Source organism: Malaclemys terrapin, chromosome 2 (assembly GCF_027887155.1).
Source record: "Malaclemys terrapin pileata isolate rMalTer1 chromosome 2, rMalTer1.hap1, whole genome shotgun sequence".
Taxonomy (NCBI): Eukaryota; Metazoa; Chordata; order Testudines; family Emydidae; genus Malaclemys; species Malaclemys terrapin.
The window spans coordinates 43,326,947-43,342,183 of NC_071506.1; the positions used below are offsets into that span (position 1 = coordinate 43,326,947).

General features: G+C 41.3%; 1 protein-coding gene across 5 annotated transcripts in view; it reads right to left on the reverse strand.

Moving 5' to 3' along the window:
• Window positions 1–15,237, reverse strand: part of TMEM67 (transmembrane protein 67) — a 63,278-nt gene that overhangs the window by 16,956 nt on the left and 31,085 nt on the right. For all 5 annotated transcript variants that reach the window (XM_054019180.1, XM_054019179.1, XM_054019178.1 and 2 more), the window contains 5 exons: window positions 13,892–13,978; window positions 12,237–12,302; window positions 10,193–10,352; window positions 7,198–7,321; window positions 4,633–4,738 (listed from right to left, as the gene is read on the reverse strand). In XM_054019180.1, the coding sequence (XP_053875155.1) occupies window positions 4,633–4,738; window positions 7,198–7,321; window positions 10,193–10,352; window positions 12,237–12,302; window positions 13,892–13,978 (543 nt within the window). The remainder of the gene's footprint in view (window positions 1–4,632; window positions 4,739–7,197; window positions 7,322–10,192; window positions 10,353–12,236; window positions 12,303–13,891; window positions 13,979–15,237) is intronic.

Consider the following 15,237-nt stretch of genomic DNA (forward strand, 5'->3'; position numbering starts at 1 on the left):
AAACATGTGTGGCTGCTGCCGAGAGAACCAATATGGTCACTTTAACTGGATTTGAGACTAAAAATATTTAGCTGCAGGAAGACAAGAATTCATAAAAGGCAGGATGTACTTTCGTAAGTGATTTTGTTGACAGAGCAGACCTTATGTCAAATTTGTCTAAATGGGAGAGTGCTCCATCACAACTGACAGACGAGGGGACAAAATTTTAGATGCATCAGGCCACCCAATTATTATTATTTTTTTTTAAACTTTCCCTACTTTCTGGTGTCAGATGATTTGGCCCACCCTACTGTTCCTGTCACTTCCAGCTGATTCCAAATGGCTTTTCTAAAGGCAGTTTTCTTGTCTGATGGGAGGCACTGTTTTACACACACACACACACACACACACTTCTCTCATTTTTCTACACATGCGGTCTCCCCACTTCTTTTCCATCATGCCACTCCAGCCTGAGCAGCTCTAGCATTCTAGACTGAGTCATCTATCTGCCGCCCCGACCGGGAAAACCGAGAGGTCTGCTGCTTGCCAGGAGCTAGGATACACGATGTGACGGAGAGACTGCCGAGACTTATCAAGCCCTCGGATCGCTACCCCTTCCTGCTTCTCCATGTGGGCACCAATGATACTGCCAAGAATGACTTTGAGCGGATCACTGCAGACTACGTGGCTCTGGAAAGAAGGATAAAGGAGTTTGAGGCGCAAGTGGTGTTCTCGTCCATCCTCCCTGTGCAAGGAAAAGGCCGGGGTAGAGACCGCCGAATCGTGGAAGTCAACGAATGGCTACGCAGGTGGTGTCGGAGAGAAGGCTTTGGATTCTTCGACCATAGGATGGTGTTCCAAGAAGAAGGAGTGCTAGGCAGAGACGGGCTCCACCTAATGAAGAGAGGGAAGAGCATCTTCGCCAGCAGGCTGGCTAACCTAGTGAGGAGGGCTTTAAACTAGGTTCACCGGGGGGAAGGAGACCAAAGCCCTGAGGTAAGTGGGGAAATGGGATCCTGGGAGGAAGCACAAGCAGGAGAGCGCAAGAGGAGAGGACTCCTGTCTCATGCTGAGAAAGAGGGACGATCGATGAGTTATCTTAAGTGCCTATACACAAATGCAAGAAGCCTGGGAAACAAGCAGGGAGAACTGGAAGTCCTGGCACAGTCAGGGAACTATGATGTGATTGGAATAACAGAGATTTGGTGGGATAACTCACATGACTGGAGTACTGTCATGGATGGATATAAACTGTTCAGGAAGGACAGGCAGGGCAGAAAAGGTGGGGGAGTTGTGTTGTATGTAAGAGAGGAGTATGACTGCTCAGAGCTCCGGTATGAAACTGCAGAAAAACCTGAGAGTCTCTGGATAAAGTTGAGAAGTGTGAGCAACAAGGGTGATGTCGTGGTTGGAGTCTACTATAGACCACCAGACCAGGGGGATGAGGTGGACGAGGCTTTCTTCTGGCAACTAGCAGAAGTTGCTAGATCGCAGACTCTGGTTCTCATGAGAGACTTTAATCACCCTGATATCTGCTGGGAGAGCAATACAGCGGTGCACAGGCAATCTAGGAAATTTTTGGATAGTGTAGGGGACAATTTCCTGGTGCAAGTGCTGGAGGAACCAACTAGGGGCAAAGCTTTTCTTGACCTGCTACTCACAAACAGGGAAGAACTAGTAGGGGAAGCAAAAGTGGATGGGAACCTGGGAGGCAGTGACCATAAGATGGTCGAGTTCAGGATCCTAACACAAGGAAGAAAGGAGAGCAGCAGAATACGGACCCTGGACTTCAGAAAAGCAGACTGACTCCCTCTGGGAACTGATGGGCAGGATCCCCTGGGAGAATAACATGAAGGGCAAAGGGGTCCAGGAGAGCTGGCTGTATTTTAAAGAATTCTTATTGAGGCTGCAGGAACAAACCATCCTGATGTGTAGAAAGAATAGTAAATATGGCAGGCGACCAGCTTGGCTAAACAGTGAAATCCTTGCTGATCTTAAACGCAAAAAAGAAGCTTACAAGAAGTGGAAGATTGGACAAATGACCAGGGAGGAGTATAAAAATATTGCTCAGGCGTGCAGGAGTGAAATCAGGAAGGCCAAATCACACTTGGAGTTGCAGTTAGCAAGAGATGTTAAGAGTAACAAGAAGGGTTTCTTCAGGTATGTTAGCAACAAGAAGAAAATCAAGGAAAGTGTGGGCCCCTTACTGAATGAGGGAGGCAACCTAGTGACCGAGGATGTGGAAAAAGCTAATGTACTCAATGATTTTTTGCCTCTGTCTTCACGCACAAGGTCAGCTCCCAGATTGCTGCACTGGGCAGTACAGCATGGGGAGAAGGTGACCAACCCTCTGTGGAGAAAGAAGTGGTTCGGGACTATTTAGAAAAACTGGACGTGCACAAGTCCATGGGGCCGGATGCGCTGCATCCGAGGGTGCTAAAGGGAGTTGGCGGGTGAGATTGCAGAGTCATTAGCCATTATTTTTGAAAACTCATGGCGATCGGGGGAGGTCCCAGATGACTGGAAAAAGGCTAATGTAGTGCCCATCTTTAAAAAAGGGAAGAAGGAGGATCCGGGGAACTACAGGCCAGTCAGCCTCACCTCAGTCCCTGGAAAAATCATGGAGCAGGTCCTCAAGGAATCAATTATGAAACATTTAGAGGAGAGGAAAGTGATCAGGAACAGTCAGCATGGATTCACGAAGGGGAAGTCGTGCCTGACTAACCTAATTGCCCTCTATGATGAGATAACTGGCTCTCTGGATGAGGGGAAAGCAGTAGATGTGTTATTCCTTGACTTTAGCAAAGCTTTTGATACGGTCTCCCACAGTATTCTTGCTGCCAAGTTAAAGAAGTATGGGCTGGATGAATGGACTATAAGGTGGATAGAAAGCTGGCTAGATCGTCGGGCTCAACGGGTAGTGATCAATGGCTCCATGTCTAGTTGGCAGCCGGTTTCAAGCGGAGTGCCCCAAGGGTCGGTCCTGGGGCCGGTTTTGTTTAATATCTTTATTAATGATCTGGAGGATGGTGTGGACTGCACTCTCAGCAAGTTTGCAGATGACACTAAACTAGGAGGCGTGGTAGATACACTAGAGGGTAGGGATCGGATACAGAGGGACCTAGACAAATTAGAGGATTGGGCCAAAAGAAACCTGATGAGGTTCAACAAGGACAAGTGCAGAGTCCTGCACTTAGGATGGAAGAATCCCACGCACTGCTCCAGACTAGGGACCGAATGGCTAGGTAGCAGTTCTGCAGAAAAGGACCTAGGGGTCACAGTGGACGAGAAGCTGGATATGAGTCAACAGTGTGCTCTTGTTGCCAAGAAGGCTAACGGCATTTTGGGCTGTATAAGTAGGGGCATTGCCAGCAGATCGAGGAACGTGATCGTTCCTCTTTATTCGACATTGGTGAGGCCTCATCTGGAATACTGTGTCCAGTTTTGGGCCCCACACTACAAGAAGGATCTGGAAAAATTGGAAAGAGTCCAGCGGAGGGCAACAAAAATGATTAGGGGTCTGGAGCACATGACTTATGAGGAGAGGCTGAGGGAACTGGGATTGTTTAGTCTCCAGAAGAGAAGAATGAGGGGGGATTTGATAGCAGCCTTCAACTACCTGAAGGGGGGTTTCAAAGAGGATGGAGCTCGGCTGTTCTCAGTGGTGGCAGATGACAGAACAAGGAGCAATGGTCTCAAGTTGCAGTGGGGGAGGTCCAGGTTGGATATCAGGAAAAACTATTTCACTAGGAGGGTGGTGAAACACTGGAATGCGTTACCTAGGGAGGTGGTGGAGTCTCCTTCCTTGGAGGTTTTTAAGGCCCGGCTTGACAAAGCCCTGGCTGGGATGATTTAGCTGGGAATTGGTCCTGCTTTGAGCAGGGGGTTGGACTAGATGACCTCTTGAGGTCCCTTCCAACTATGATATTCTATGATTCATTCAGCGCAGCGAACACTTTTAGCACCAAATACTTCCAAACAGAAGCCTATCAGTATCAGAGGCCTGAGTTGCGGAGAAGGGTTCATACAAAGAAAGAATAGAAGGATATTTTGATAGCAGCAGTTTGTGAATGTTTATTCACTATAGAACAGCTATTCTACTACATGAAATCTCACTTTTTAAATTCTTTAATGCATAGTCATCTATTGCAAGTGACATAATACTAAAAGAAAAGACACTGCACTGTAGGTTTTTGATCTTTTACCAATACTTGAATTTGATTAAGCCAGAACACTCATGCCATATTTGCTTCCTGTTAATGCATGGATTTTAGAGGGAAATATGCCATTTCTTGATCAAAATATTATATTTAATTCACAAGAGTTGCTTTTTCTTGCAATTCTTCATAAATTTGTTTCTATTTTTTAATTTGTACTTCAGCATGCTATACCACTATAAAGCAAATACACAATCTTAGATGACTTGTTTTTTTTATAGAAGGTTCAAATAAGGGAAGTGGAAGAGGAAAACATTTTCAACTGTTTTGTTTTAAAAATGTATTATATTTTATTGATATATACTATCTTAATGCTGAACAGATTAGAAATTCTGCTCATTTCATCTTTAAAGTGCAAACTCAAATGTAAGTGTCAAAGAGCTGTGATAATTCTGATAATTCTGTCCTGTTAGGACAACGACAGAGAAGAACTCACCATCACACTCTGGGTATCTGGGTTTTGGACAAGAACATCCTTGTAGGCAATGGTAATTAGAGGGGGATAGATAGTTCCTCTCTGAGTACTGGGAATAAGACGAATACTGCAGAAATACAAATAAAAAATATTTTTAGCTAGAAAACACAAACTGACTGGAAAGTAAAATACTAAATACAAAACAAAAAAAAAAATCTGATCAATAAAATTGGATTTAGAAATAACACTATATCACAATTAAAAAGTGACTGGAATACAAAGGTGTACTTTCACCCTCTCTACAAAAAAAAAGTTTACTATAGTAACTGATTCTTCAAGGTGATTTTTCATATGGATATGCTCTTAACACTCAAGCTTAGAATCTTCTAGATAGCCACTTACCCCTGCCTTTTAGAATTCTGAGAGTACACAAGCGGGAGTAACCCCACATTGCCTTTCAGTTTCTTCCCTTAATTCAGGGGACTCTGAAGAAGTGGGGAAGGTATGGGAGGAAGTGTTGATTCCATATGGGCAATCATCTAAGATAATGTACTAAATGTGGTTAAGTAACCATTTTTTCCTTTCAAAACTTGCCCCACTCTTAACAGATTAACAAGCAGTTAATCTCCAAGAGATTGGTCCAAAGGTTGTAGTTAAAAGCAACTGCAAGACTGCTCTTTCAGATGGGGTATGAGATCTAGAGGCAAAAGTTGACAAAATAATGTTACATAAGAACCTATACACCTCCAAGCAGCACACTTCCATATTTCACTGACAGACACAATGCACATATATTTAATAGAGGCTGCCTTAGATCTATTTGAATGTTAAGTGTATGGAACAGCTTCCATAAAAGGAGAGATTAAAAAGATTGGAATTGTTCATCTTAGAAAAGTGACGACTAAGGGGGGATATGATAGAGGTCTATAAAATCATGAATGGTATGGAGAAAGTGAATAGGGAAGTGTTATTTACCCCTTCACATACCACAAGAACTAGGGGTTACCCAATTAAATTAATCAGAAGCATGTTAAGAACAAACAAAAGGAAGTACTTCTTCACACAATGCATAGTCAGCCTATGGAACTCGTTGCCATGGGATGTTGTGAAAGTCAAAAGTATAACTGGGTTCAGAAAAAAATTAGATAAATTCATTGAGGATAGATCCATCAATGGCTAATGGGGATGCAACCCCATGCTCCAGGTGTCCTAAACCTTCAACTGTCAGAAGCTGGAACTGGACAGAGAATGGATCACTCAAAATTGCCCTGTTCTGTTCATTCCCTCTGAAGCATCTGGCAATGACCACTCTCAGAAGACAGGATACTAGATTGACCATTGGTCTGACCCAGTATGGGTGTCCTTATGTCTTCTGGTATGCATAGGTAGCTGAATGTCTCCCAGCTCATAGCAATTATGCATAGTCTGATCAATTTAGACAGTCTTTGAGTTGAGATGGACTAACTCCTGGGTCCTACCTTCACATGCCACAACATGTCTGGGAAACCTGGGGAGAGGTTTGGCTCAATACAGATAACAAATGTAAGCCCTCCATAACATCTAAAATATTGGAGTATGACCTTCCTCGATACAACTGAGGCTTGGGAGAAAAGATAAAACATTATAGACAGGTTACAGGCCTGTTTGAGATGGAAATCAGAGATCACTTGACACAGGTGTGTGTGTGGGGGGGGGCACACACAGGAACACTTTTTCCTTGTGAAACATAGTGGCTCAGCTGTCAGTATTATAGCTCTGAATCTCCTGGGCTATGTCATGACTTTAAAAACAGTGTCTTCACAGAGACCTGGTAGAAAGAACAGACTAAAGAGAGTTCATGAGCTTTGCAAGAATCTTATGATCCACATCCCAAGGCAGAGGTGGTTCATTGTACCAGAGAAAGTACATGGAACAAGCCTTTTATCTGTGTACCTTAGGGTGGAAAGATAAGATAACAAAGTGGACCCTGAAAGCTCAAGACAGTTTTCACTGTTTCAAAGTAATACATAGTCTATGATAAAAGCATTTGACTCTCTTGAATCTACTACAGTTTGAACTGTCCGCATGGAGAATCTCTTCCACTCTATCAAGTAGGTCTGGCAGGTCAAAGGCTTCCTTTTTTCCAACAGGATCTTTTGTATCTAATGATTCCAGCTATCCAGAAGCCAAGGTGTCAGCCTGAGACCCCTCAAATTTGCATTTCCCTACACAGGGGAATTCTCCACTGGCCATCTCCTACCATTTTAAGTTCACTTTGTGCACAGCTTATATGGTGAAAAATTGACTTAGACTGTAAAATCCTGACCTCAATCTTAAATGGTGATGAGAACCAGAGGAACTTCAGTACCGGCAAGTCCAGAATTGAACATTCTCATTTTGATGAGAGTGAGAGAGAGCCCTCAAAATGTCCTGCAGAAAGTTTGCCTACTTCCTTCTACTTATGCAATAAGAAAGGTAGCAAAGGATACACAGAGAGGCATCTGTTCGAGGGATGCAATCTGTAGGCTTGGCAGAAACAGTGCAACTGCATTTCATAAGGTCAGCTTCACTTGTATGTATGTACAACCTACATGGTCATTTATTCACCTGATGGTTATTTTGCTAGCAATTCGAATTATTCTTGGTTGTTTTCCCAAGTCACTCTCTTGTCCACTTAAACTATCCACCAAAAACATCCGACGAGTCAAAAGCCAATTGTTCTTATTGCTGCCTATGAAAAAGAAATGATAAAACCATATAATGCTTTAAAAATAGTAATTCAAAACTACAACAGGAATTAAATAAGTCTGACTAAAATTGAAGTGATTTACATCATTGTATTAATGATTATACATATTTATTGCTATTATTTGTACAGGATTGTATTAAGAAATTCTTTAGATGATTCTTTGTTAATTACCATATATGTCCATTTAGCCTCATAATCTCTGACTCAAACCCCTGCGCCCCACTCCTCACCCCCTCAATAATGTATAACAGCTACAAAAACAAGGAAATTCAGATTTAAGGATGGGGATGTAGTCAGCCTGGAGTCCCCCACCTTGGGTTTAGTGGTTTTCACTCTCCTTTTGCCTTTGCCCTATCTGCCAGGACAATATAATTAGATGTAGTGGCGTATTAAAATTTTTTAACTTTTCTTACCTTTTCTTTATTTCTTCATTGATTCTCGCTTTCCATTTCTTTGTTTCCTTCCATCTCTCACCCATCTCTTCCTACTTTTTGTTTTTTATTTTCCCCATGCCTTAAATTATTTTTCTCCTTTTCCATCTCTTTTACTCTTAAGTATACACTTTCCTTTCCACCATCTCCTTCCCAACAAGCTCTCTTTCTCTCACCACTTAGCTCCTCCTGATCTCTCTCTACTGGGATTGGTCCACTTCCCAGTGTCCACTGTAGTACAGAATACAGCATATGCAACTGCCAGCCAGCACTGCTGAAAAGGCAGCTAGTGTGCACTTTAGCGTCTTCCCTCTCAGATCCATCGAAACCCTACTCTTGGGGTACATCTACACTACAGGGGGGAGTCGATTTAAGATACGCAAATTCAGCTACGTGAATAGCGTAGCTGAATTCGACGTATCGCAGCCGACTTACCCCGCTGTGAGGACGGCGGCAAAATCGACTTCTGCGGCTTTCTGTCGGCGGCGCTTACTCCCACCTCCGCTGGTGGAGTAAGAGCGCCGATTTGGGGATCGATTGTCGCATCCCGATGGGACGCGATAAATCGATCCCCAAGAGGTCGATTTCTACCCGCCGATTCAGGCGGGTAGTGTAGACCTAGCCTTAGAGATGGTCTCTCAGCCCAGGCTAATAGGTCTACAGGCCTCCCTTTACATGTGTACCTAAGGCTAGGCTTCATCCAGAGTGAGAGAAAAAGGGGAGGAAGAGAACTTAAATATTGCAGAGAAGCAACTGATGCTAATTTAGTGGTAAGACACTATATGCAGATAGTTCTACCAATGTTAGTTTTGATACAAGATCTGCATAAGTGATGTATGTTTGGAGACCTTTGGAATGTCAATGGGCATTAGGAAGTGTGAAAGACACCTTATCTGTGGGTTTCCTTGGCTTTTATAGGTTTCAATTAAATTACTATTTTCTGACAAATGAACAAAAAATTGGATTTTCTTTTTATACATACTCACATATATAATATTGTGTGTAATGGTCTATGATAAAAACATACACTTTATATAATGGCCTAAATTCACTGGATTGGCTATGCTCTACTTTGCTTCAATGCTGGTGTATCTGGGGAGGGGAGAACAAGAGCAAAAGTGGCATTAAACCTGGGGCCAACAGATACCAGCCCTGATCCTTGGCACAAGAGTGAAAACCTCAGAGCAGTTCTGTAGGTCTGAAATCTGGGCCATTACATGTTTTGGCAGCTGGGAATCAGGGAGAGGTAGCAGTTCCATAGCCATACCTTCACTGTGTGGGGGGAAATCCACAGGTAGCTGGTTAAACTGGCTTTAAAAGTCTCCTTTGTGCTTCCAGAGCAGAACAACATTGATTTAACAAGCCAGTGGATCTGATCCAAATTTATTAGCACATGCATTATTCAAGCAACATGGTAAATGAATGCTACTATTGTGCTTGAATAAAAAAAAGACAGTGGGATATCTACATTTGCAGTAATACAACCATGAGCTTGAGGTGAAAGGCTATGTATTAAATTAAAAACAACATAACCCATTATGTACCCTCATGTACCCATTATGGTTACTATTTTACACGCTCAAAAGAAATTTGCCTCCCCAACACAAATGTATGCAACCTTCTTTCTTCCACATGGTATTCTGTATTCTTAGTTTCCATAGGATGTTAATGTGCTATGCAAGATTCCTGTATCTAGTTTCTCATGTACATGGGCTCACACTTTTAAACAAATGCACACTCATTCATCTGGACAGCTGTATTAGGGGCCAAATCCTATATTCAGTGTGTATCTCAAGTAACCAAGTAGTGTACTGAGGAACTCTGTAGGAAGTGGCAAGGGTGAAGGTAGGGAGTAATCCTTTCTCCCAGATCACCAGAAGAGCAGCAGAATCAGTCCATTGTTCCTGTTGCTCTACTGCCACCTCAGGTCTGGATCAGCTCACATTACTACTATCCCATCCCCACCTATGTAGGAGAATGGATGGCGGATCCCTGTCAATGACAATACTTCATCTATTCCACTCCCCTCCAAAAATAAAATGAAAATCCACCTATATATTAAAGGTGGGGGGAGCCCCCACAGATTTGAATCCTTGCCAGCTCCTTCTTCACTTCCCAAATTCCAGAGATCCTCCACGAGCCTTTATGCTCTGGCATGACTGTACATAATATCAGTCAGGCCAGTGTAGACCAAGCATATGCAGCCAAAGTCTCTTACTCCTGCACAGAACGAGGGTCAGGTTTTGGCTCTAAAGTTCAAGAAGATTTTTACAACTATGGTAAACTGTGATATTTTTAAAATGGAGGAGTGATTTTTAGGAGCAATAAAAACTATTGGTATACTCATGTTCATTTATATTTTTACTGATGGTATGTAATGTAATTCAATTCACAGAACGTGTAGTCAGTATGATATTCCTACCTTGATTCACAGACATTTCATTGTATTGGAGATTTAAGTTTAAAACTGGCACGGCCCACAGATATTGCTGTCCACTATCATCATCATGATATTCAAGATACACATCATAAAATATCGGATTAGCAAAATCCGATAACATCTTGGAAACAGAAATTGTACACTATAGAAAAAATGTGAACAAAATATGTAATTAAATAATTAGATGACAAAAGTGACCTTTTTTATTTTAAAGTTCTGAATTCCTTCCCCAAACTAAGAAATCTCTTTCTTACAAAGAGCATGCAACAAGACATTCCAGCAATTAAGTTGTATAAAATCCATAATTTTTAACTAAGCCACTTGTACTTTAATGCACGTGTACAGACTTCAAACTCAGAAAGTAAGCCTCTAGCTGTTTCCTCCCATCTTGTTTTATATCAAGAAGGAGAAAGAAACATACTTCAAGAAACATATGGAACAAATATTGTGGCATTTAATAATTTTTTTCCTGTTCTACCACAGAACTTGAGCCTGTTCTAATCATTGGATAGTTTTGAATGCAGCTTAATATGCAAGGTACTAATTAGATGGGGATACAACCTTTATAATCCAGTTTCAACTTCTGAATTTATGTCTAAAGGTATGTTAACGCCGTAGCAGTGTAAACAGGGGTGACGCAGGTGGCAGCTCAAGCTAGCTGCCTGAGTACAAATCTGTCCATACCCCAAGCATAAGTGCTAACTCTGGTCAAGCTAGAGCATGTCTATCTACCTGCACTGGGAAGCACTGTTCCAGCTGTAGTGTAGACATACCCTTTGTTTATTAAATTTACATCCAACAAAGGGATTCATGTGGCTTATGCATTGCCTAGTCACAGACAAAGAAAGCAACTTCAGTAATTATGGACCAAAACATGACAACAAAACAAAAACAAAACAAAAAACAAAAAACCCACCACCACAGAGGGGTGAGCCAAGCTGGCATAATTCAGTGATCCACACTAAATGGCCAATAGCTTTCCATTTCTATTTTTTATATCTGAATACAGATAAAAGTGAACTCTACTGTGTTTATATATGTGTAAAAATAGTAAAGACTATTTAAAGTCAGAGACATTGGCATAAATAACTGGGCAAATATTTATGTGAAAACTAAAGTGATGTACTGTAAGATTTTCACATCAGCCAAAAAGCGGCTAGAACAGATCTGCTATTATATAGCAATAAATAATGCACTTTCTTTGCTACTTCCGTTAAGAAAATGTTCCAAGTGCAGCTAAATTAATTAACAATAATTATAACAACAATGAATAAATAAACCTGTGCTAGGTGCTATACAGTTCCACATAACTTTACAAATGTTAACCAATATACCTAAGAAACCCCCCCACCATGAGGTAAATAATTTTTATTTCCTTTTTATAAAAAGGGAGAGTGAGACAAGGTGAAAAAGAACTAGATAAGTTCATGGAGGATAGGTTCTTCAATGACTATTAGCCAGGATGGGCAGGGATTGTGTCCCTAGCCTCTGTTTGCCAGAAGCTGGAAATGGGTGACAGGGGATGGATCACTTGATGATTACCTGTTCTTTTCATTCCCTCTGAAGCACCTGGCCTTGACCACTGTCGGAAGACCGGATAATGGGTTAGATGGACCTTTGGTCTGACCCAATATGTCCATTCTTATGTGAAATGCAAAGAATCTGAGTGTAGGGATGTCAGGCATATTGTGTCTTTCTATTAATAGTGAGGCAACAGCAGAGCAGAGATTTAAAGAAAAAAGAATCCCTCATTGTTCCAAGTCTCATGCTTATTTCACCAGCCTTCATTGGCTGTATGGTATGTAATGCTGCATTATTTTGTGATGTGATTGGTATCGGAGACTTAACAAATAAACTCATTTCACTCAGTATGCTAAAAGAATAAGCAACAGTTTCACAAAAGGAAAGCCAGTGCCACGACTCATGGCTCAACTTACTCATTTCTTTTCACACATACACCTTCACTGACAAGATTTAAAAATTACTCAACTAAAAGCTCCAAAATAAAATTTTACTTCATGCTTACACTTTGTTGATAAGTTGTTCCAAAAATATAAGCAGCATTCAGTCTAGTCAGTGTGTCAGGACAAAGCTGCACAAAAAAAATCATTAGTTTAGACATTTTTGTGTACATTAATTCAGAGGCACAACTTTCTCAACTTGTAGAATACACAGTACTTACCTAGTTTATACACCTGCAGTTCTAATTAAGATTTATTTAGTTTAAAAGGAGATACTCCTTTTAAATTCTGAAAACAGAATAAAACTAATGATTTACCATGGTACTTTGAATATTGCCTCTGCTTGTTCATACTTGTGGGATGCTCTTTGCTCCACCACCAAACTTCTCAACCTTATGGAAAGCAATGTCCAACAGGGCTGCATGAACATCCTCTCATGGCACTGAATGTTCAGACCTGGGGTTACAAATACTATGCAGCCTCACTGCATCAGTTCCTGCAGCTAAACCCCAGAGTCCTATAAGAAAAGAACTCCAAGGGAGAGAGGAAGGTAAGTGGATTGTATGAATATGCAGATGTGACACTCTCAAAGCACCAGAATTACCCTGGCAAGAAACTATTATTTCTCCTTCAAGGTGGCCTCTTCATTTCCCCCATTTGTGGGAATGTAGCAAGCAATGCAACTCTCAGGAAGATTACTTGAGTTCTGATTAAATGAGGACTGCAAAACCATCTTGCCAAAGTAAGCACCAAATTTAGAGAGAACAGAACTGTGTAAATGTGACTAGAACCCCAGGAATCATTATAGACATATTATTGATATTGTCTTAGTCCTACACACATAATGTAAGACAGGTACTGAGTTCCCTTACACTGGTTCCCAAAGGCTACAAAATGTTTTGTATTTAGGAAATGAACAGTAGCCTTCTTAGTACCTAGGATAGAGAGTCTAGTTTCCCACGGGTGATAATGAGCTTTGGAGGTTAATGATCTGATTCAGAAGAAACTCAGACACCACATTTGCAGTAAATTTGGGAGGCAGTAGCAGCACAGTCTTATCTTGAGGGAATATTGTAAAGAAGAATAAGATATTGAAACCTGCAACTGACTTACTCTTCCACAGTGATAGAGTTTGAGACTCTCCAACAGCTGTCCTGATGAGCCTACCAGCGCACTCGATGACAACTCACAGACCTAAGGCCCTACTAAAATGCCTTCCCAATGTAAGGATCCAACAGAGCCAGACTCATTGAACGTTCTCCAGAAGAGTATGCACCTGAGAGCCCAACCATTTATTGTACACACCAACCACAAATGGAAGAGGAGGAATCATGGGCCATGCACACACAGCTGCTTATGGAAAGGAAAGAACTAAGTTGGCTGGGACCTTGGCTCTGAGTGGCTGATGCCACAAGAGGCCGATGCCACAAGAGGCCAACAAGCCATGCCTTCTAGAAGGTTTCTAGGTGCTCAGGAGTTACATTGGTGTGAATGGGAAACCACCTTGAGCAAGAAATCACCTCTAAAAAGCTATTTTTATTAAATAGGCAATTCCATGATCAGAATAAGGTTGCACTAAAATAACTGTAGTTATCTGAACACTCACGTGCTGTATTTGTGCTCCTCTCCATTTTGATCTCTTCTCTAACAGGCAACCAATATTTTGATAGTGTAGCAACAATGTAATTAAAAAAATATATATATATCACATCACACTTACCTGCAAGACACCTCCTTCCAAATTTTGCCATTTAAGAAAGTTTCCCTCTGCATCATATGAAGCTGCGATAAGCTGCAGTTTTATATTCTGACAACAGAAGGCAAAACTGTTTTAAAAGACTGAATAATAAATTTTAGGCACATCCATCCCATTTTTCAATAGTTTAATACAACCTTGGATATAACATTTCATTTTCTCCTTTTCTATTTGTAAATATAAATATTAATCTTGGTTGCAAGATTCCATGCTTTGTTCCACGCTTTTTTAATTTACTTTCCAACTCTTCTAGTATCATCATCATCATCATCATCATGTGTGATGGGAAAAGTAAAGGTGGTAAGAAAACTATCTACTAAAACTTTTTTCCATAAGAATTTGCTGATTTGTTGAAATCAAAATGTTCCAGGGAGACAGTTTGATTTTGATGAAGTTCTTTTAGAAACCAGGCAGGGTTCCAACATACTCAAGGCCAAGAACCTCAGGGCTTCCAGGGTCTGTAGTGCTGGGGCAACTTGCCAGACAGCTTGCCTCAGGCAAGGACTCCCTTTTGTGAAGAATTTCAAAATTTTTGGTTTTTGTTCCAAATCAGAATGAAACTAGTTTTCAAAGGAGCGAAATCCCTCATGAAACAGAATACTTTTCTCCACTCAGCTCTAGTGAGACATTAGTTTGGTTAGTCCCTAAATATTGGGTGCCATATTATGGCATAGATTTCTAAACACAACGCTTCAGAGAAATTAATAGGGGATCTGCTTAATAATCAATGGACTAATACATTCCTCAAGATATATCCAAGGTGGCTGCTGGTGAAGAATAAGCATAAGGAGGACAACATTGTTTTGGCTAGGTTCTAAAAACAGTAGCTAGTTCTGTTTTTTTTTAAATTTCTCAGCAACAGACTGCAGAGAAGGGCATATTTTCTAAATAGGTAGATAGTATCCAAAGGATATTTCCACAGCAAATGATTGTCCCTTTGAAAAATTAAATAAATTATGACCAATACACACTTAGGCCTGGTCTACACTAGGCGTTTATGTCGAAGTTAGCGCCGTTACATCGAATTAACCCTGCACCCGTCCACACCGCGAAGGTATTTAGTTCGATATAGAGGTCTCTTTAATTCGACTTCTGTACTCCTCCCCGACGAGGGGAGTAGCGCTAAATTCGACATGGCCATGTCGAATTAGGCTAGGTGTGGATGGAAATCGACGCTAATAGCTCCGGGAGCTATCCCACAGTGCACCACTCTGTTGACGCTCTGGACAGCAGTACGAGCTCGGATGCTCTGAACAGCCACACAGGAAAAGCCCCGGGAAAATTTGAATTTGAATTCCTTTTCCTGTCTG